This window comes from Thamnophis elegans, chromosome 2, assembly GCF_009769535.1.
Source record: "Thamnophis elegans isolate rThaEle1 chromosome 2, rThaEle1.pri, whole genome shotgun sequence".
Lineage (NCBI taxonomy): Eukaryota > Metazoa > Chordata > Lepidosauria > Squamata > Colubridae > Thamnophis > Thamnophis elegans.
The window spans coordinates 147,003,181-147,020,892 of NC_045542.1; the positions used below are offsets into that span (position 1 = coordinate 147,003,181).

The 17,712-nt window shown below is 39.5% G+C and overlaps 2 protein-coding genes across 2 annotated transcripts; one reads left to right on the top strand and one right to left on the bottom strand.

Annotated features, from left to right (window-relative positions):
• Positions 1 to 939, bottom strand: LOC116502916 (olfactory receptor 2G3-like). Its single transcript, XM_032208936.1, has one exon. It carries the CDS (start codon positions 937 to 939, stop codon positions 1 to 3), a length of 939 nt encoding a protein of 312 aa, XP_032064827.1.
• Positions 940 to 11,244: 10,305 nt separating this feature from the next.
• On the top strand, positions 11,245 to 17,059 carry LOC116502926 (DNA-directed RNA polymerase I subunit RPA12-like). The gene is made up of 5 exons (XM_032208948.1): positions 11,245 to 11,332; positions 12,466 to 12,618; positions 13,963 to 14,060; positions 14,890 to 14,999; positions 16,726 to 17,059. The coding sequence occupies exons 2-5, from the start codon at positions 12,489 to 12,491 to the stop codon at positions 16,748 to 16,750; spliced, it is 363 nt and encodes a 120-aa protein (XP_032064839.1). The 5' UTR covers positions 11,245 to 11,332; positions 12,466 to 12,488; the 3' UTR covers positions 16,751 to 17,059.
• Positions 17,060 to 17,712: the final 653 nt, after the last annotated feature.

Sequence of the window (17,712 nt, forward strand, 5' to 3'; positions counted from 1 at the left end):
TTAGTTCTTCTTCATTAGTCTGTGGAGAGCTTTATGCACCTCTTTGTTCCTCAGAGTGTAGATCAGTGGGTTAAGCATGGTGGTGACAAAGGTGTAGAAAAGGGAAATCATCTTGCGTCGATCACGGGAGGAGATGGACAGAGGCTGGAAATAATTGAAAATGGCTGTGCCATAGAAGAGCCAGACCACCATCAAGTGGGAAGAACAAGTGTTGAAGGCTCTCTTCCTTCCCTCAGCTGAGTGAATCCTCAGTACTGCAGCAGCTATATAGCCATAAGAGACTGTGATGAGACTAACTGGTACTAGGAGGAACAATACACTAGTAGAAAACATTACAACCTCATTAAGTGAAGTGTCAACACAAGCCAATTGAAGAAAGGCAGGGAGCTCACAAAAGAAATGATCCACTTGATTCCGTCCACACAGTGGAAGCCTTAGAATCATCACGGTGTGAACTAGTGAGTTGCTGAAGCCACTTATCCAGGAGATAGCAGCCATCGTGAAACACAGAGAGTGGCTCATAATGGTAGTGTAGTGCAGTGGGTGACAGATGGCAGCATAGCGATCATAGGCCATGACAGCTAACAAAATACATTCTATGGAGCCCAGAGCAAGGGAGATGTAGAGCTCAGCCACACAGGCACCATAAGAGATGGTCTTGCTGTTTCTCCAGAAGGTCACCAGCATGTGGGGCCCAAGGCTGGTGGTGAAGCAGATGTCAAGGAAGGAAAGATTGCTAAGGAAGAAATACATGGGAGTGTGGAGTCCTGGATCTAGTCTCGACACAACAATGATAGTAGAGTTACCCAGGAGGGTCATCATGTAGCAAACAAGAACAAGGGCAAAGAGCAACATCTCCAAGTGTGGCCGGTCAGCCACCCCCAGCAGGATGAATTCTCCTTGGTAGCTTTGGTTTTCCCATGAGATTTCCTTGTTCATTGTCTAAAATCATTAGAACAAGAAATGACACACAAAAGGAATCTGGTTCTAACAACTGACAGTGATCCAGCGTGATCAATTGATTCCCATATTTGAAGGGGAGCTTGAATTTTGGCCCCAGTAATCTGAATTAAATTTAATTAGTGCACTCTATGAAAATTATTGGAGGTGCATATTCATTGGCACTGCTTTCTCAACCATCTCATGCTTTAACAACCATAAGGGAATTATAATGTATGGTTGGAGCCTAAAAGGTTTACTCCATTTACTTTCTTGCTTCTTGCTTGTTCTTTATCAAAAAGATAGCTAATATAAGGTCATACCTGAGAGTTGCTACAATAATCAATATAAATGCTAAACATCAAACAGTTTTCCAGTCCCAGAATGGATAGGGTCAAAAAAAAAATGGTGATTATTTTTAAAGGCTATTTTGAAAGATGAAACTCAAATTGTCTCCCCAAGTCATTGTTCTTATGCCTGGATTTCCTTCGTCATAAGATCAGTAGCTTAAAGGAACTTATCCTTTAAAAAGCCCTTAAAATTAAAATATAAATAAGACCACAGTAGCCCAGTTTGTGAACCTAAGAATTTCAACAAGAAGACAAAGAATGTTTATCTCATCCCTACCTAATTTGCAAGATTCTTGCAGGTGCTGTTTTTCCTTTAAATGGTCATTCTGATTGTGCACATTTCCAAACTGCGTAAAGGAGTATAACAATATTTAGATCTTCCTTTGAAAACAATCTCCTCCATCCATGAAAATTAAGGATAGTATTGTATTTATGTCTGCTGTTCTCCTCGTGGATACAGTCTATGAATTCCCAGATCGTCAGATATCAATCATATAACACTGAGCAGTGCTGACCTTGTTTGAGACAGGACTAAACAGATTGGCAAGTGTGGTTGAGTTGGGAGTCCATTTTGGGAAATGGGGCTGAGATTTCTTGAGATGGTGGAAGATCAAAACCCTAAGCCTCTCTCTGACCTACCCTCAAGAATCCAAGGTGATGGAAGTTGCCCATCTCTTCTTGTAACTGAGCGGGCAAGGATGACTCTCCTGATTAATCAATTGGTTGATTGATCATATGCCATCCAGGGATTCTCAGTCTTAGGGATCATATAGATTTTCTACATAGGATGCTACAAAATTCCTCCTTTTTTAAAATTGGTTGAAAGAGACCAAGAAGAAGATGTAACAAGTCAGGGAAGGGAACACTTTCCAACCATTTCAGATGACTCTAAGACTACAAACAAGCATATAAATCTCTGTCTGCCTTTTCTTCAGCTTCCTGGACATGATCCCCAATTCTGGAAGCCATGGATGAATCTCAGCACCCTTTAGATTTTATTAGGATTTCAGGCATTAAGTATACTAAAACTCTGTGAGTCAACCACAACCTTAATTTCCATCACCATCTCCAAGACACCATCATCTGTCTTGTACACGTAGGTTTTTGTAGAAGCCGCCTTCAAATTTCTATATAACAATAAAAAAGATGTCCCAGTTAGGTCTGTTCTGCTGGATCTTCTCCCCACCTGCAACACATTTATTCCTCTGTTCAGTTATTCATTTATTTAATCACATTCATCCCATGCTAAAATCTGGAGACTCAGAGGTTGAAACAAAAATGCTTGCTGAAGTGCTTCTTGGACAATGAAGGAAAGTTTCAGGAAAAGAGAAGACAAGATGTCATCTCCTATCCCACAATAATCACACCCACAAGGAATTAAGGAACAGGATTAGGAAATTGACAGCTAGGAGGATTAGGAAATTGACAGCTAGGAACAAGTTCCTGCAGGTTTAAAAGTGAAGGAATTCTAGCAGGTACAGAATTAAAAAAAGAGAAAACTGAAGCAAATTTTAGTGTGCATCATATAATTGTTACTGTTCACCTTTTTTTTCAAAATATATATATTCCTATACAGTTTCCCCTTAAAATCCATATTTATATAAACATGCTTGTGTATGTATGGGCATAATTAGAAACCACAGTTTGTAGATTTCATTATGTAGTTGCATTCCTTAATTGGGGATGAGTATTTCACAAATCAATACAAATTAAACAAATGTCTTCCTTATTTCTAGGACTATTATCAGGGCTTGTCATGAAATGTGTCTAATATAAAGTGACGATTCATGAGGAACAGACACATTCAACCATCACCTTAGCAACTTTGAGTGGGTTCTAGCAGAGATTCGAACACAGGGCTCTGACTGAAGAACTGGGATGTTTAATGAATTTGGCTATGACCAATGAACATTTACATGCAACACACAGTATTTCATGATCAAATGAAACAATCAAAAACATTCAAGGGAGTTCTAAACAGAATAAAATCTATACCTTCATCTTGGCTCTTCCAGATCAGTGGTGTTCCAGAATATTTGCAGATACTGTATCTCCCAAACACATAATAATCAACCTGATAAGGGGAGAGGTGCAGTAGGATGGTAGAATCAAAGGGCTGGAAGGGATCTTGGAGGTCTTCTCATCCAACTTCCTGCACAAGACAGGAGTTCTTTTTCCATCCCGGATAAACCGTTGTCCAATTTGTTCAGCTCCAGCAACGGAGCACTCCCAACTCCAGGAGGTAAGCTGTTCATTGATTCATTGTTCTCCCTGTCAGATTTTATAAATATTTTCAAGGACAAGGAGGAAGACAGATTATCTCTGCCTACCTCTAACCACTTGGTGAAAGTTGTTGTAATGTTGTCACAGACTCGTGATGGAACAATTAGGAGCAAACAAAGACATCACTCCCCAGAGTCCAGCAAAGCCCAAGAATGCCTTCTTTTTGCAAATCTCACCCAAGAAGGGATAGATAACATCAGAGAAGTGGTAGGAGCAAAGTTCCTGAAAGGGAAGGGAAAAAACCTGCAAATGTTTGGCTTGGGTCACAGTGATGGACTTCTCAAATGGTATCAGAAAATTGTATTTGCTATTTACAGGAATATTATGATGGGGTGTGTATACAGCCTTTGTAGCACAAAATGCTATATTGGCAGTTGTAAACAACACATCCCCATAGACATTTTAATTGCTCTCTTATGTTTGTATTACATTTATGCCCACATATTTACATGCAATTACGGGTAACACATTTCTAGAAGCATACTGACACAGTAATTCGAAAGATGATGCAAGAAAGTGAAGGCAAGGTAAATGAATTTTATTTTTCAGCCTAGGAAAAACAACAACAACAAGGACTTAGATTAGTCCTGATAACCATGTTCAGATACATTAAAGGGAATCATAAAGAAGATGGTCAAGAACTATTTTCCAATGCCACAAAAACTAAAACCAGAAATAATGGATACAAGTTGCAACTATACATTTCATTCAAATACAAGTCTCTCTTTTCCCAAACAGTCGTTTTGCAGTATGCTATATAGCAGGGGTGTCGTTTTTTTTATGTAATCGTCCCTTCTCTGGTTTTTTTGAAAACTTCATCTCTCATTGGTTTTTTTAGCAAATCTTACGTGCACTTCTTTTGGGAGTCTATGTCTTCTGGCATAATTAGTATGCACACGGTAAGCTTCATCGATGTCCCCTCTCAAGTCTTGTTCTTTTCTCTGTAAAATTTCAGTGAAGATTTCAATCATTTTTCCTTTCAGGTCTTCCTCCTTCTCTTCCGGTATGGAAGAGGTATAGGTAGAATGCAGCTCTTTCATTTTCAAGTGGGATTATTGATAGCTCTAATTCTTTATTAACTTGTTTATATTCGAGCTCCACTTTTTCCATCTTCTGATCTGTTTGTTCTATTTTTATTTCGATGTTCTGGATTTTCTGTTCATTGATTGCTAAGGCATTCTGTATCCTTTCAATTTTGTCATCCACATTTTTGATAGTTCCTTTCAATTCTCCCATTTCATTTTTCATTTCTTCATGATTTCTCCTTGTCTCTTCATGATTTGTAGTTGTCACTTCTTGGTTTTTCGTCAATGTCTCTTGTACCATCTGGAGCATCAATTGCATACTCTGCATTGTTGGTGCTGGTCCCGTTGTTCCTGCCATCGTTCCATTTTTCTCCAGCCCCAATGCGCTCTCAAATTGATCTTTGATTTGAGGAGTGGGGTGTTGCTGAAATCATATTGGGTGTAGTTTCTTTCACAAACTTTACTGAAGTTGCCATTTTTATCCCCCTATTTATCCTTGCCCACAATTGCATATAAATTCTACTTTACTTCTACTTTATCAGCAATATCAATGGTATAAATAATTGTATATCTCAATATTTAACAATAATTAACTTTCCTTAATATCACTTTTCAATATCTAAACATTCCTATGTAGTGTTCTATTCTGTTTTTGATCCTTAATTAATATATATCATAGATATATATTAATATAGATATCATAGCAGGGGTGTCAAACTCAAGGCCCTTGAGCCAGATCCAGCCCACAGGGTGCCTGGATCTGGCCCATGACCCACCCTGGAAACAGCGAAGGACAGGCCTGCGGTGCCTCTGACAGCAAAAATGCTGCATACAGCCCTCCCAAGTTCCGTTTTTGGCTGCAACAGCATCCTGCAACCCTCTGCCAGTGAAAATGGAGATCAGGAGGGTGGTGCGCAGCCCTCCCACACTCCGTTTTCTCTGGCAGAGGGCTGCAAAAGGCCATTGCAGCTGAAACCGGAGCCTGGGAGGGTCATGTGCGGGCTGCAGGATGTTGAGCTGGCCATGCCCACCCCAGCCATGCCACTCCCCAGGGGTGGGTTCCTACCAGTTCTAACCTCTTCTATAGAAGGGTTCCACAAATCTACAGTGCCATTTAGAACCGGTTCCAGCTCCCTCCCCCGCCCATCCGCACATCATCAAGATGAAGAGTGAGAGGAGGAATTCTGGGAGTTGAAGTTCACAAGTCTTAAGGCTGTCAAGTTTGAACACCCCTGGGGTTTTTTTTCTAAAGGTTTAGGGGTGCAAGGGTCTTGTAACTTGACAGCTTTAAGACTTGCGTGCTTCAAATGTCAGAGTTTCTGAGCCAACATTTTGGTTGCTAAGCAAGAGCGTTGTTAAGTGAGTTTCACCACATTTTACAAGTTGGTCACACCCACCCAGTCACATGGCTGGCAAGCCACTCCCACTCAGTCACATGGCCAGCAAGCCACTCCCACAAAGCAGGCCACTCCTACAGAAGAGGTTCTAAAAAAAATTGAAACCCACCACTGCTACTCCCTCCCCCAAGGTCAAACACAACCCTGATGTGGCCATCAATGAAATTGAGTTTGATTGAGTTTGTTATATAGGTATTCTTGGTTAATGATGGTAATTGGGAAAGAAATGTCTGTTGCTAAGCCATGCATTTATAAAATGTGACATCGCCACAGTTCATTGCTCAGCAATGGCAATCATGGCAATCCCCACTGTCATTCTTAACTGAATTCCACTGGCCATCAGAGTAGGACCCACCCTGATCCAAGCCATTCCTAGCTTGGTTCCACCCCAAGTCTTGGTAAGTTAGGATATTGCCTCCTCTTGCTTTGTCCTGAATGCCCCTTATCTCCTCTCAGTGATGTTGTTGTGTCTGCCTGCCTACCCACTATCCAAAAGGGATGCCCATCCATCAATTCCAATTTAGATCTCACATACATGCCCTGCCAGCCTTTTAACCCCTAATGCGACTTTGAAGGAGAAGAACCTTATTTGCAAAAGGAACCAGGAGCAACACAAGGATTTGCTCAGAGTAGTTTCCATATATTGCTCAGAGTAGTTTCCGTATGCTCATAGACAGGAGTTTTGCCAGACTAAAGCACAAATCTGCATAACTATTGGATATACTCTGTGAAAGGCTAGGGACCTTGGCTCTCTTCTTGCATACCAAAGATTCTCTTTTATCCTAGGGAGAGACCCCCTCCCTCCTGTGACTCTGCAGCGCATTTGCATAACTTGGTGTGGTGTGTAAATTGCACCTATTTCTGGACTATCCATGGTCACTCACGCCCTTGTGACCTCCTGAATGGATTACTGCAACACACTCTTCATGGGCTTGCTAGAAGTTAAAACTCACCCCTCTCCTAGAGAAATGAAATATTTTGGGAAATACTAAATATTTCCCCTAAAAAGAGAAGCAGAAACTCAAGAGAGACAGCAACTCAGCCGCCCCCACCTTTGTGAATGAGCCATTAAGGCCTGAGCCAGTCTATTCTACATAACAAAGATCCCCCTTCAGCTCCAGGGTGATGGGATTAAGGCATGGGCCTCAAAACATGATAGTATTAGCCCTTTACCCATCTCACCACATGGCACCTGGGAAGATTACATCATTACTCAGCAAGTCAAGCAAGCCTGGGAGACAGCCTACAGAGTTCCCCCTGCATGGCCCCATGGGAGTCTGACAACCAATCAGAATACAAGCTCAAGTTCAAAGCCCAGAGTGGGCTAAAAACCAGGGACTTTCAGCATCTCTGCCCTTTCCTGCTCAGGAGCTCAAGCCATGTGATCCTGTCCACCATTAAAACATCTTTCCAAGAGGGAGGGGCTGAAGTCGCGACGAGACGACGTGCAATCTCAAAGCTCTGAGATCGCAGTCGACACTTTTATTACTCGGGGGGGGGGGGTCCCAACAGATCTAAACCATCCCGAAGAGATGGTGAATAGGAAGATTACAGGTTGCTGATCTCGGGGATATCGCAAAATCTCTGAAAGAAGCAAGAAAAGATCTTCAAGCTGGTAATAAAAATTCCAGTCAAAAGACTGATGAAGTCGGGGTGGCCTTAGAACAGAACGATGTGGAAAAAGAGAGAGTTCCCAGCTGGTGAGAAACTTTTATTGTTTTAAAAAAACGGACTGCCTATAAAACCTAAAAACCAACTTAAATCAAAGAATAGAAGAATTTAGGGCGAATTTGATCTTTGTAATGGTTCTGGACAGTGGTTATCTTACTTTTTAAATGCTATTTACATGGAATGAATCTAAGCAAACCTTTTTCAAATGGATGGATTAAGCTTTCTTCTAACATTTCTTTGTGACTTTCTGTAAGCTACAGATTAATTTTCTCCTCTTTTATTGGTGTGGGTAATTTTTTTTAAATTCATTTAAAGAGTGGATTCTTTGCCTAATTTGATATACAAAAGAGATACAAAAAAAAGAAACATCTTCACTCCGGAGGCTGATCGGAGACTTTGCTGTATTTAAAGACGGAACATGCCTCTTTTTTTTCTCTCATGGATTGTTTTGACTTTGGCATTGCAAGGTTTTACTGCCTGGCTGTTTGGCTTAAGATCTGATAAGACTCCACAGCTGTCCCTTTGAAGTTTGTTTTCACTTACAGAGAGCTTGTATGTTTTAATCTTGCTGACCTTCTAAGAGAAAGCAACTGTGTATGAATATGGCATATGTAGAGTCTCTGAATTTGCATGGAATACTTTCAGAACTGCAAAAATTATTAAATACAGAGGAAAAAATTGAGAGAAAATTGGAATATTTGGAGCATCTAACAATAAAATATGGTGAAAAAACTGATGATGTTTTTCAAATGCAAAATAAGGAGACTGAAATTCAAAAAACTGAAATGGAAGACGAATATAAAGAGATTAAACTTGTTGATATTCATGGCAATTGGTTTATTTCTGAAAAAAGAAAGAATGGAATATTGAAAGAGGAATTAAATGGAGAGAAAATTTATTTCAAAGGGCAGGACACAGAAGAAGAAAACATTAAAGAATCTATGGACTATGAAATCCTATTTGCAAAATATTTGATAACACTGCTGATAATCAAAGACGAGCTGAATAAGGAAACAGAAAGAGGATGTCAAAACTACATGAGAGATATTACAAGCAAGGAGTTGCTAAGAGGAGTCCATTCATATTTGATCAAGAGGATGTTTGGAGGACTGGTTCCACAAATGGCAGAAGACATTAGATTGTTTTGCTACTGGAAAGGTACAGGTTGATAGATGGAAGAGTATAATTTAAAACTAGCTAAACCTAGTTAAATTTAGTGACAATGGGTATAGTTAAATAAAAATTGATAATGATAGTAATGTATACAATATGTAGTGTTATGATAAGCAATAATTGGATATGAATATTGAATGATACCCGTGAAGGGAAGGCTAGAAATCCTTTTGGACTATATATAAAGGTTATTAATAATAATAACAATAAAAAAGAACAAAATTAGTCACAGTTAAGTTTTAATTATTAGGGGGAAAATGTTATGATATAGGATATAGTTAAATAAAGAAAGGATAATGGTAATAATTTTTATATATGTATGGGTATAATATAAGGGAATTGGATGTAAATTGTAAACAGGGATTTGGAAAGGAGGATTCGAAAATTTTGGTATTAACTATTATGGATGTTTAGCTAGAATAGGATATGAGGATTGAATGTTAATGGAGGATTTTATAAATAAATAAATGAAATGCCAGTATGTGGTTATTTATTAAATCTTGGTATATCTTATGATGAAGGATGTTTAAATAATCATAGTCAAATAAAAGTGGAGGTATGATGATGGTAATATAATAAATATCTGAGTTAAGATATTAGAGTTAATATGAATTATATTTGATGATGGTAGAAGAGATGCACAAAAACCTTTTGTAACCAACTGATACACTTTTTACAGTATGTAAAGAAGGAGGATTTGTTTGTTTGTTTTGAAAATAAAAATATATTTTTTAAAAAAAACCTTTCCAAGCAGTCTCCATGTTTCCAGTGTCTTTTTCCCCACTTGGAACTCAACCCAGATGGACATTTACAATACAATAGCAGAGTTGGAAGGGACCTTGGAGGTCTTCTTGTCCAACCCCCTGCCGAGGCAGGAAAGCCTATACCCAGGATGGCCAACCTATGGCATGGAATATTACTAGCAGTACTGATTTTTAAATTTTGATGATATCCACTCATTGGCACATCATACGTGTGATTCATAATGAAATACAGCATCTTTTGAATTTTGAATGAATGAGGCATGGAATGTCAACCACTCTTAATCTCACTCTTAAGATAGCCATACACCTTTCCTGGAAGAAAAAATATGGGCTACAAATATTCAACCTGCCTATTCCAGTGAAAAGATACTTTTCCGGAGGCCGAAAACATGCCTAGTTCCAAACTTCTGGAACTTCCGGAAGTCCTGTTTTTTGCCCTCCCTAGGCTCCAGAGGCCCTCCCTGAAGCCTCCTGGTGCCAAAAATGAAGCGTGGGGGATGTGTTGCACCCCCCTGCGTGCCCCCCGTGCATGCGCACATGTCACTCATGTGCACAGCAGACCCGAAAATCAGCTGAATGGTGGAGCTGCGCTGTAAATAGCAATAGCACTTAGACTTATATACAGCTTTACAGTGCTTTTACAGCCCTCTCTAAGTGGTTTACAGAGTCAGCATATTGCCCCCAACAATCTGGGTCCTTATTTTAATGACATTGGAAGGATGGAAGGCTGAGTCAATCTTGAGCCTGGTGAGATTCGAACTGCCAAATTGCAGGCAGCCAGCAGGCAGCAGAAGTAGCCTGCAATACTACACTCTAACCACTGCGCCACCATGGCTCATGGTGTAGCACACATCTGCAATTCAAGTAATGTGTTTTTCAAATAGCTGTGGGGAGGTTTCCACTTCACTTTTTCAAATCCATATTTCTCTTTTACATTTAAAAAAAATATTAAATCCAAACAACAGAGAGAATACACATAACTAGTTTTTGGATAGATAATAGAGATCTTTAATTTACTATTTGTAGCAGACATACTCAAAACGAATTGCAATTCTTACCATACTGTGTATTTTGCATGGAATTCTGAGTGAGACAGGCAGTTAGGCAATATAAATAAATATCATTTAAATTTGCATTATATTATTCTATTCATTTCTATGCGGTTCTTCAGTTCTGAAGATATCTTTGAAAAAGATGCAGAGGTTGGTTTCCTGAATCACAAATTGTGCTATTATGCATACTTTCTGACCAATAACAACTTTAGGAAAGTTTCACAGTGTAAAATTGTCTTTACAATAAAAGATGTGCCATATAACTGTTAAAAATGTAGAATAGCATATTATCTGTATTATGGGCTCCAATGTGACCCTTTATCTTCTTGCCCCGTTCAACTGTCTCTGGATTTCGGAGAGTGCTTGGACAAGTCGCTGCATGGGTTTTGGGGTAAACTTTTTCAGGTACTTGGTTGGAAACAAACATTATAGGCTTATATATGAACGCAGCCTCTATCAGGGGGAAAAATGAGTAGAAAATTAACCACTAGAGGCAAAATAGGATTCTTGTATGGACAGTCTAGCCGCGCTTATTTTATTTTCTACTGCTCTTGAAGGGTGGCCACTCTGCGCTTCCGAGCTTGTCTCTCCAGGAAATCAATTGTGCATTCTTTCTGAAGCTGCACGTGGAGTTACATTAGAAGCCGGCGAATGCTTTTAAATGGGCAGGGGGCAAAGGTATTATTATGATCTTTATTACCGATTATATCGATTGTGATTATGATTCGAGCGTTTGGACTTTAAGATGCAATCACCAGCTCCTCCACTCTACGTTACACTTAAGATTGCAGGATATAAACTGCATGAAAAATTAAATTGCTCGATTTTTCTCATCTCACAGAGACCCTAGTGAGAAGCAGCATTGTTCTTCTCAAAAACTTAGGCGCAACCTTTCTTCGTGTGTCTCTTACTCCAGACTTGGACGGGAATTGGATTCCAATTCCCATTATTCTCAGCCTGTGCAGCCACATTAATGTGCTGGCCAGAAATGACGCAGTTCGTCATCCAACCCACCGAAGCTCTTCCAAACCGGAGAAAAATTGAAATAGATGCAACTATTGTTCTGCAGAAGTAGACCATCTGCTTCTTTTGGTGACTGGGACTGCGAAATGCCAAGGCGCAAACCCCTTTTAGTCACGTTGATGAGAAACTTCATCCAGAGGCGAAGTAGCCTCTCGATGAAGAGCATTTTTATTTTTCTGCGGAAGAGTCAAGCGGCGTTTGGGCAAGTTTGGTATATCGAGAAAAGAGGGAAATGTATGACTCTGGAATTATGGTTGAATTTCAGCTTGTATTAGTCGGCCAATGACGATCCATCATTTGGGAACATTTATCTTTGTTTCTGCATTAAATTATATGGCAAAATGTACAGTATTAACAGTTTCTGAAAAGTAAGATAGATCCACGTTAAACTAGCCAGGACTAAACGTTTTGGAATATTTTTTTGAAAAATGGCTTAACAGAGTTCATATAACTCCATTGTATACAGTAATTCTTCCACTATTTACTCCAGTTTTCTCTCTCTCCTCTCTCTGGGTTTAAAGTTATACGGAAAGAGATCTGTCCCTATTTATTTGACAAAGAAGCAGTCCCAAAAATAATAATTTTAATATTAGAGCTGATCATGAATGATTGATTAGGGAAAGGGGCCTTTCCATGTAAGATGGGGGAAAAACATCAGCAAAAGAAGATCAGATATTTCAAGTGGCCCTCAAAAGATTCTATTCTTAAGGTAGTAATTATTATTGAGTAATTATTATGGGATCACCTTTTGATGTTTATGATCATGTGTATGTGTTTTTTTCCTATAGAGCCTCTGTTTTACTTTGTAATTATGGAACAAGGAGGTTCCTGCTTTGAATCAGAACTTGATTTTTGTCCTGAGTGTGGTACTGTCCTGCCCCTGCCAGGAATCCAGGATAAGGTGATATGTCCCTGTTGCTCTTTCAACATTGATGTGAAAGGTAAGTTCTGTTTTATAAGTATATATTTTACAGGAGGATTTAAATTCATAGGTCCCAAATTCTAAACATACTTTTCAGTGCTCTTTTATTAGAAGACAATGGTAATTACTTCTATCTTTCCCATTTGAGTTCAGTCATTTAATACTGTTGGAAGAAATATCTGGGTCCAGTTCCAAGCCAAGAGAAAGGCACTGGAAATAAAAAAGGAAAGAAACGTTCCCTTTGTTGATGAAGCAGAACTACCAACTACATGTGATTCTGGGGACAGCTGACAAAATTGACTTTAGAGTGGGTGGGTTTTATACCTTCTGGATTCCTATGGGGTCATGTAGAAGTCATGGCTGTCTCTGTAGGCAAAAAGGGGAAATGCAAATCCTAGGTGTTTAAGTTAATTTTGTCAACCTTTGGCTTGGTTGCTTATCTGAAGTTTCTGCCTGACCCTGTCTTTCTGAATGGATTACAAATTTGCATTTCTAGAAACTGGCCTCCTCAGTTTCTGCTTGGGGCAGGGAAACTGGGCAGCTGGTTTTTTTTTCCATTTCTCCTTTAGGGGAAATATTTTATCCTGACTTTTTAATATTCCCCAAAATATTGCATACTTCTGGTGGTGGGAGGGGGGCTTCCCACAGTATTTCTGCACTTTAAGCAATGAATATAATCTCAGTTTAATGTACTATTAGGGGGTGGGGTTTCTTTACTGTAATGAATATCCATTTAAGTTGGAAATTATTCATTTTCTGTTCAAATACGGAAATACGTTGTTTATTCTGAGTCCTTAATTGCTTAATTTTTCAAAACATCAGAAGAGATTAAAGTATGTCGTTTATAACTAGGGTATGTCATTTCATAAAGAACACAATCTTTGAAAACAAAAAAAAATACAAAAAGTGATACCCTTGATTTAGAAAACTAGTTGTCAGAGAAAAGTTGTAATTTAATCCCTTTCCTGACATGTTAAAGTTGTTGGAAACAACAAAGCTTTAGTGATCATGTGTTCCACTCCAAATTGTGAGAATATAAGAAACATTAGATGAAACAAAAAACCAGTTTGGTATAGAGGCTAAGGCACCAGCCTAGAAATCGGGAGGCTGTGAGTTGTAGTCCTGCCTTAGGCATGATGCCATCTTGGTGACCTTGGTCCAGTCCCTTTTTGTCAGCCTTAGGGAAGAAGACAAAGGCAACACACATCGGAAACCTTGCCTTGGAAAATTGCAGAGACTTTTCTAGGCAATTGCCAGGAGTCAACATTGACTTAAAAGCACAAAAATAAAAAAAGAAGAGATTGACAAGGTTGAATTAATGAGCACTTTAACTATTCTTTGTACATTTTTTTCCTTTGCATAGATTTTGAAAAGAGAGTCATCCGTACATCTGTCACATTCAACAAGATAGATTCCTCTTCCTTGACTGCCGAAGAAGGAAAAGAAGTTAAGGGTCCACTGGTGAGTGAATAAGAAAACTATTTATTGGTTCCATTAAGCATCCTACGCATGATGGTGTCAATAGGCAAATAATGTAAATTACATAATTTGTGACAGTTTGCTTTATTTGCATAATTATGTCACCCTTGCATATGACATCTGGGTCATCCTGTGGTGACATGGGAAATAACAGACACCACTATGCCCCCATCAAACATTTCAAATAGGGTTTGACTATATTTTCTGGAAACAATTTTAGAAATATTCAGTCAATCTGGAATAGCTGCAGAGGGGAAAATGAACACAAGGGTAGAAATGAATTCCTTTACAGAGAAGTCAAGTCAGCTTGGCACGTTTACCCTTGAGGAAAGACTAATATTTTTCTTACATTTTAAAAAACTGCATGCAGAAGATTTACCCAAGATATAAGCTTGTATAAGGTCACGTTCAGAGGGATGGGGTGGCTCAGTGGCTAAGATGCTGAGCTTGTCGATGGGCAGTTTGGCAGTTCAAATCCCTAACGCTGCGTAATGGGGTGAGCTCCCATTACTTATCTCAGCTTCTGCCAACCTAGCAGTTCAAAAGCATATCAAGCTGGCCACCTGACCATGGAGATGGCTTCGGACAGCACTGGCTTTGAAATGACGAAAAGCACCGTCCCCTAGAGTCAGGGATGACTAGCACATATGTGTGAGGGGAACCTTTGCCTTTACCTTTAAGTGGACTTGCAGCCTGTAATCCTAGCCAAAGGATTTACAGGAATAAGTCCTCAATTGTACCTTAAGGATTCTGCCGTACCAACATCAGAAGGTTTACTGAACGCTTATTTTGTTCATTTCAATCTTTTCAGATTGACAGAAAATGTCCTCAGTGTGGGCATGAGGGCATGGCCTACCATACTCGACAGATGAGATCTGCAGATGAAGGGCAGACGGTTTTCTACACCTGCATCCAATGCAAGTAAGAGCATGTATATTGCCCCTCTCCGTCTGCTTATGATGACTTGATGGTTTACGTTAGGTCTTATTTGTGTTGTCCCAGTTGTATTGTTTGCTTGTTACAGGACTCAACATTAAATGTAAGGATTATCCCTTAAGACCGCAAACAATTTAGGATTTATGTATTTTACTATTTTTATTCAGAGATTGTCTAAATCTATACAAATCTCTTCAGGAATATGAAACTTATGTTTTCTGATTCACCAGTAGAAGCTGTTATTGTGGTCCTAAAGGCAGAGGTTTTTCTGTGGTAGCCTCATAACTGATGATACTCCGTGATGGGAATTTATCTGAGTTCCAGGAGGACTTTAAAAACTTAATTTAATTTACAAGTCATTTTAGCACATGTAGTCCTCACTTAATGACAGTAAAGCAGCCATAAAGCACGTCATGTGACCATGACCCTTACTGATGGAAATTCTAGCACTTCTTGTTGCTGTTATTAAGTGAATCACTGCACGTTTTATAGTAGGGGCTTCAACAGGTTGCCATTTGCAACCTCTTGCTGGCTTCCCAGTTTACTATGCTTGTAGGAAGCCAGCAAAGAAGGTTGCAAATTGTGATCAGATGACCATGGGATGTCATAATTTGAACTGAGCACCAAGACCCACATTTGCAGCACCATCATAGGAAGACTACATACACTGCAAGTAGGATAACTGATCATAGCTACCACTCTTGTTCATCTCCAGTACTCATCTGAGTTCTTTTCAAAGATAAGTATTGAGGATACATTTGATGATGGCTCCAGATTTTTCTGCACAATAGGTCTCAGATGAGTCTTCATTCTCTTGCCTATTCTGCTTCTGAAATCATCTAACTTGTCAGGTTATTTAGATGATGCATAAAACAAGTGGGAGAGTTGTATAGATGTTACAACATTAATCACTGCCTGTAAAATGATTGTACATGAGTCATTAACTGATCCAGCATCAGCAATTCCATGGAACTACTGTATATACTCGAGTATAAGCCTAGTTTTTCAGCCCACTTTTTGGGCTGAAAAAAGCCGCCTCGGCTTATACTCGAGTCAGTGAAAAATTTGCCCGAAATGGAGGAGAAAAAGGGGCGGGGCCATGCCGCTGGGTGACACTCGTGAATGGCCCAGTGCCCCTGTGAGTTTCCCCTCCCCCTGTGTCAGTTTGCCGCGCAGCGCGCACCGCACCATCCCCCCTCCTCACGTTCTAATGTAATGCAGGGCTGTCTTACGATTCCCCTTCCTCCCCCTCCTGCCGCTCTGCAACGATGTCCCACCTCCTCCTTGTTATGGCAAGCAGCCACATAGCGATGTCCCACCTCCTCTGGTACAGTGATCCAATGATAGGAATCACTGTGCCGTGTGTCATAGGAGGCGGGACATCGCTCCCGCGGCTGCACGGGACATCATCATCACAGCGGGACATCAGCATCATGAGGTGAGTGAAGTATTTCATTGAATACACTGCTAGTTTACTGTTTTTCTTTGAAATAAATATTCAAAAACATTATTGGTATCTATTTTTATTTTTGAAATTTACCATAGCTGCTGCATTTCCCACCCTAGGCTTATACTCGAGTCAATAACTTTTCCAGTTTTTTTGTGGTAAAATTAGGTGCCTCGGCTTATATTCGGGTCGGCCTATACTCGAGTATATACGGTATATAATACATCTCAAGAGTATTGACACCGTCTATTCTTTAAATCCTAGGTTCCAGGAGAAAGAAGATTCTTAATCATGTTTGCCAAAATGTATGGAAGACAGTACTTAAAAACTCCAAACGTGAAAGAGAATTATTTTTGGACTTTTTATGAAGAGACTGTAACATTCTTAGATGCTTTAGAAGCACCTTGTTTAAATTGGATGAGTGGCAGCTGATGACCAATTGCACAGTTCAAATGGAAATGGAAACAGCAAAAACAGGACCGGACAAATGGCCTTGTAGACTTCAAATCTCATTTTCCTCAACTGTTTCTATCAGTGAAAAACAATAATCAAAACATGCTGAGTTGCAGGTTTCTCTTTATTGCTGCTGTTATGTGTATTTATATCCCTATAAATTCATGTTTTTATTGAATTGTGCTGGTTCCTCCTGCTACTATAAGCTTCTGAGTTTTTCACAGGACAAAGGGCAAGAGAGATCTTCCACTCTCCTTTGAATATGTTATGGTTTTATTCACGCAGCTCTGAATTCTGTTTCAAAATGGAGTAAGAGGAGTCTGTGTGGGTGGTTGCTTAGCAATGCAATTGTATGATTGTACTTCTATATTTTGCAAAAGGATCTGATTTTTCTGCTTTCTGGTTCTTGGGGAAATTGACATGAGTGCATTAGCAAGTAAGTGATCATGATAGGAATAATTTGTAGTCTTTCTTGGGTTCCTTTTGGACCCGCCACCAGATATCATGAAGAAGCTATGCCAATTTTTGATTTTTGTTAATGTGGGTCTCAACACTGCCTCTCCTTCAAAGAGATGGAGCTGCTTCTATAGTTTTTAGATATTGTACTAACTATAGAGGAATAGAAGGCATTATTCAATCACTTTTGCCTTTATTGAGACTTTTCAGGCCATCTGCATCCTCCATACTCAATGTTTGATGTCCAATCTTTTAATATGATTTGAACCCACGGGCACTTTGTGACTTTTAAGTTAACTTAGCCTTGCTGTCAGTAGCCTAGAGGAAAGGTAATTTTATAGA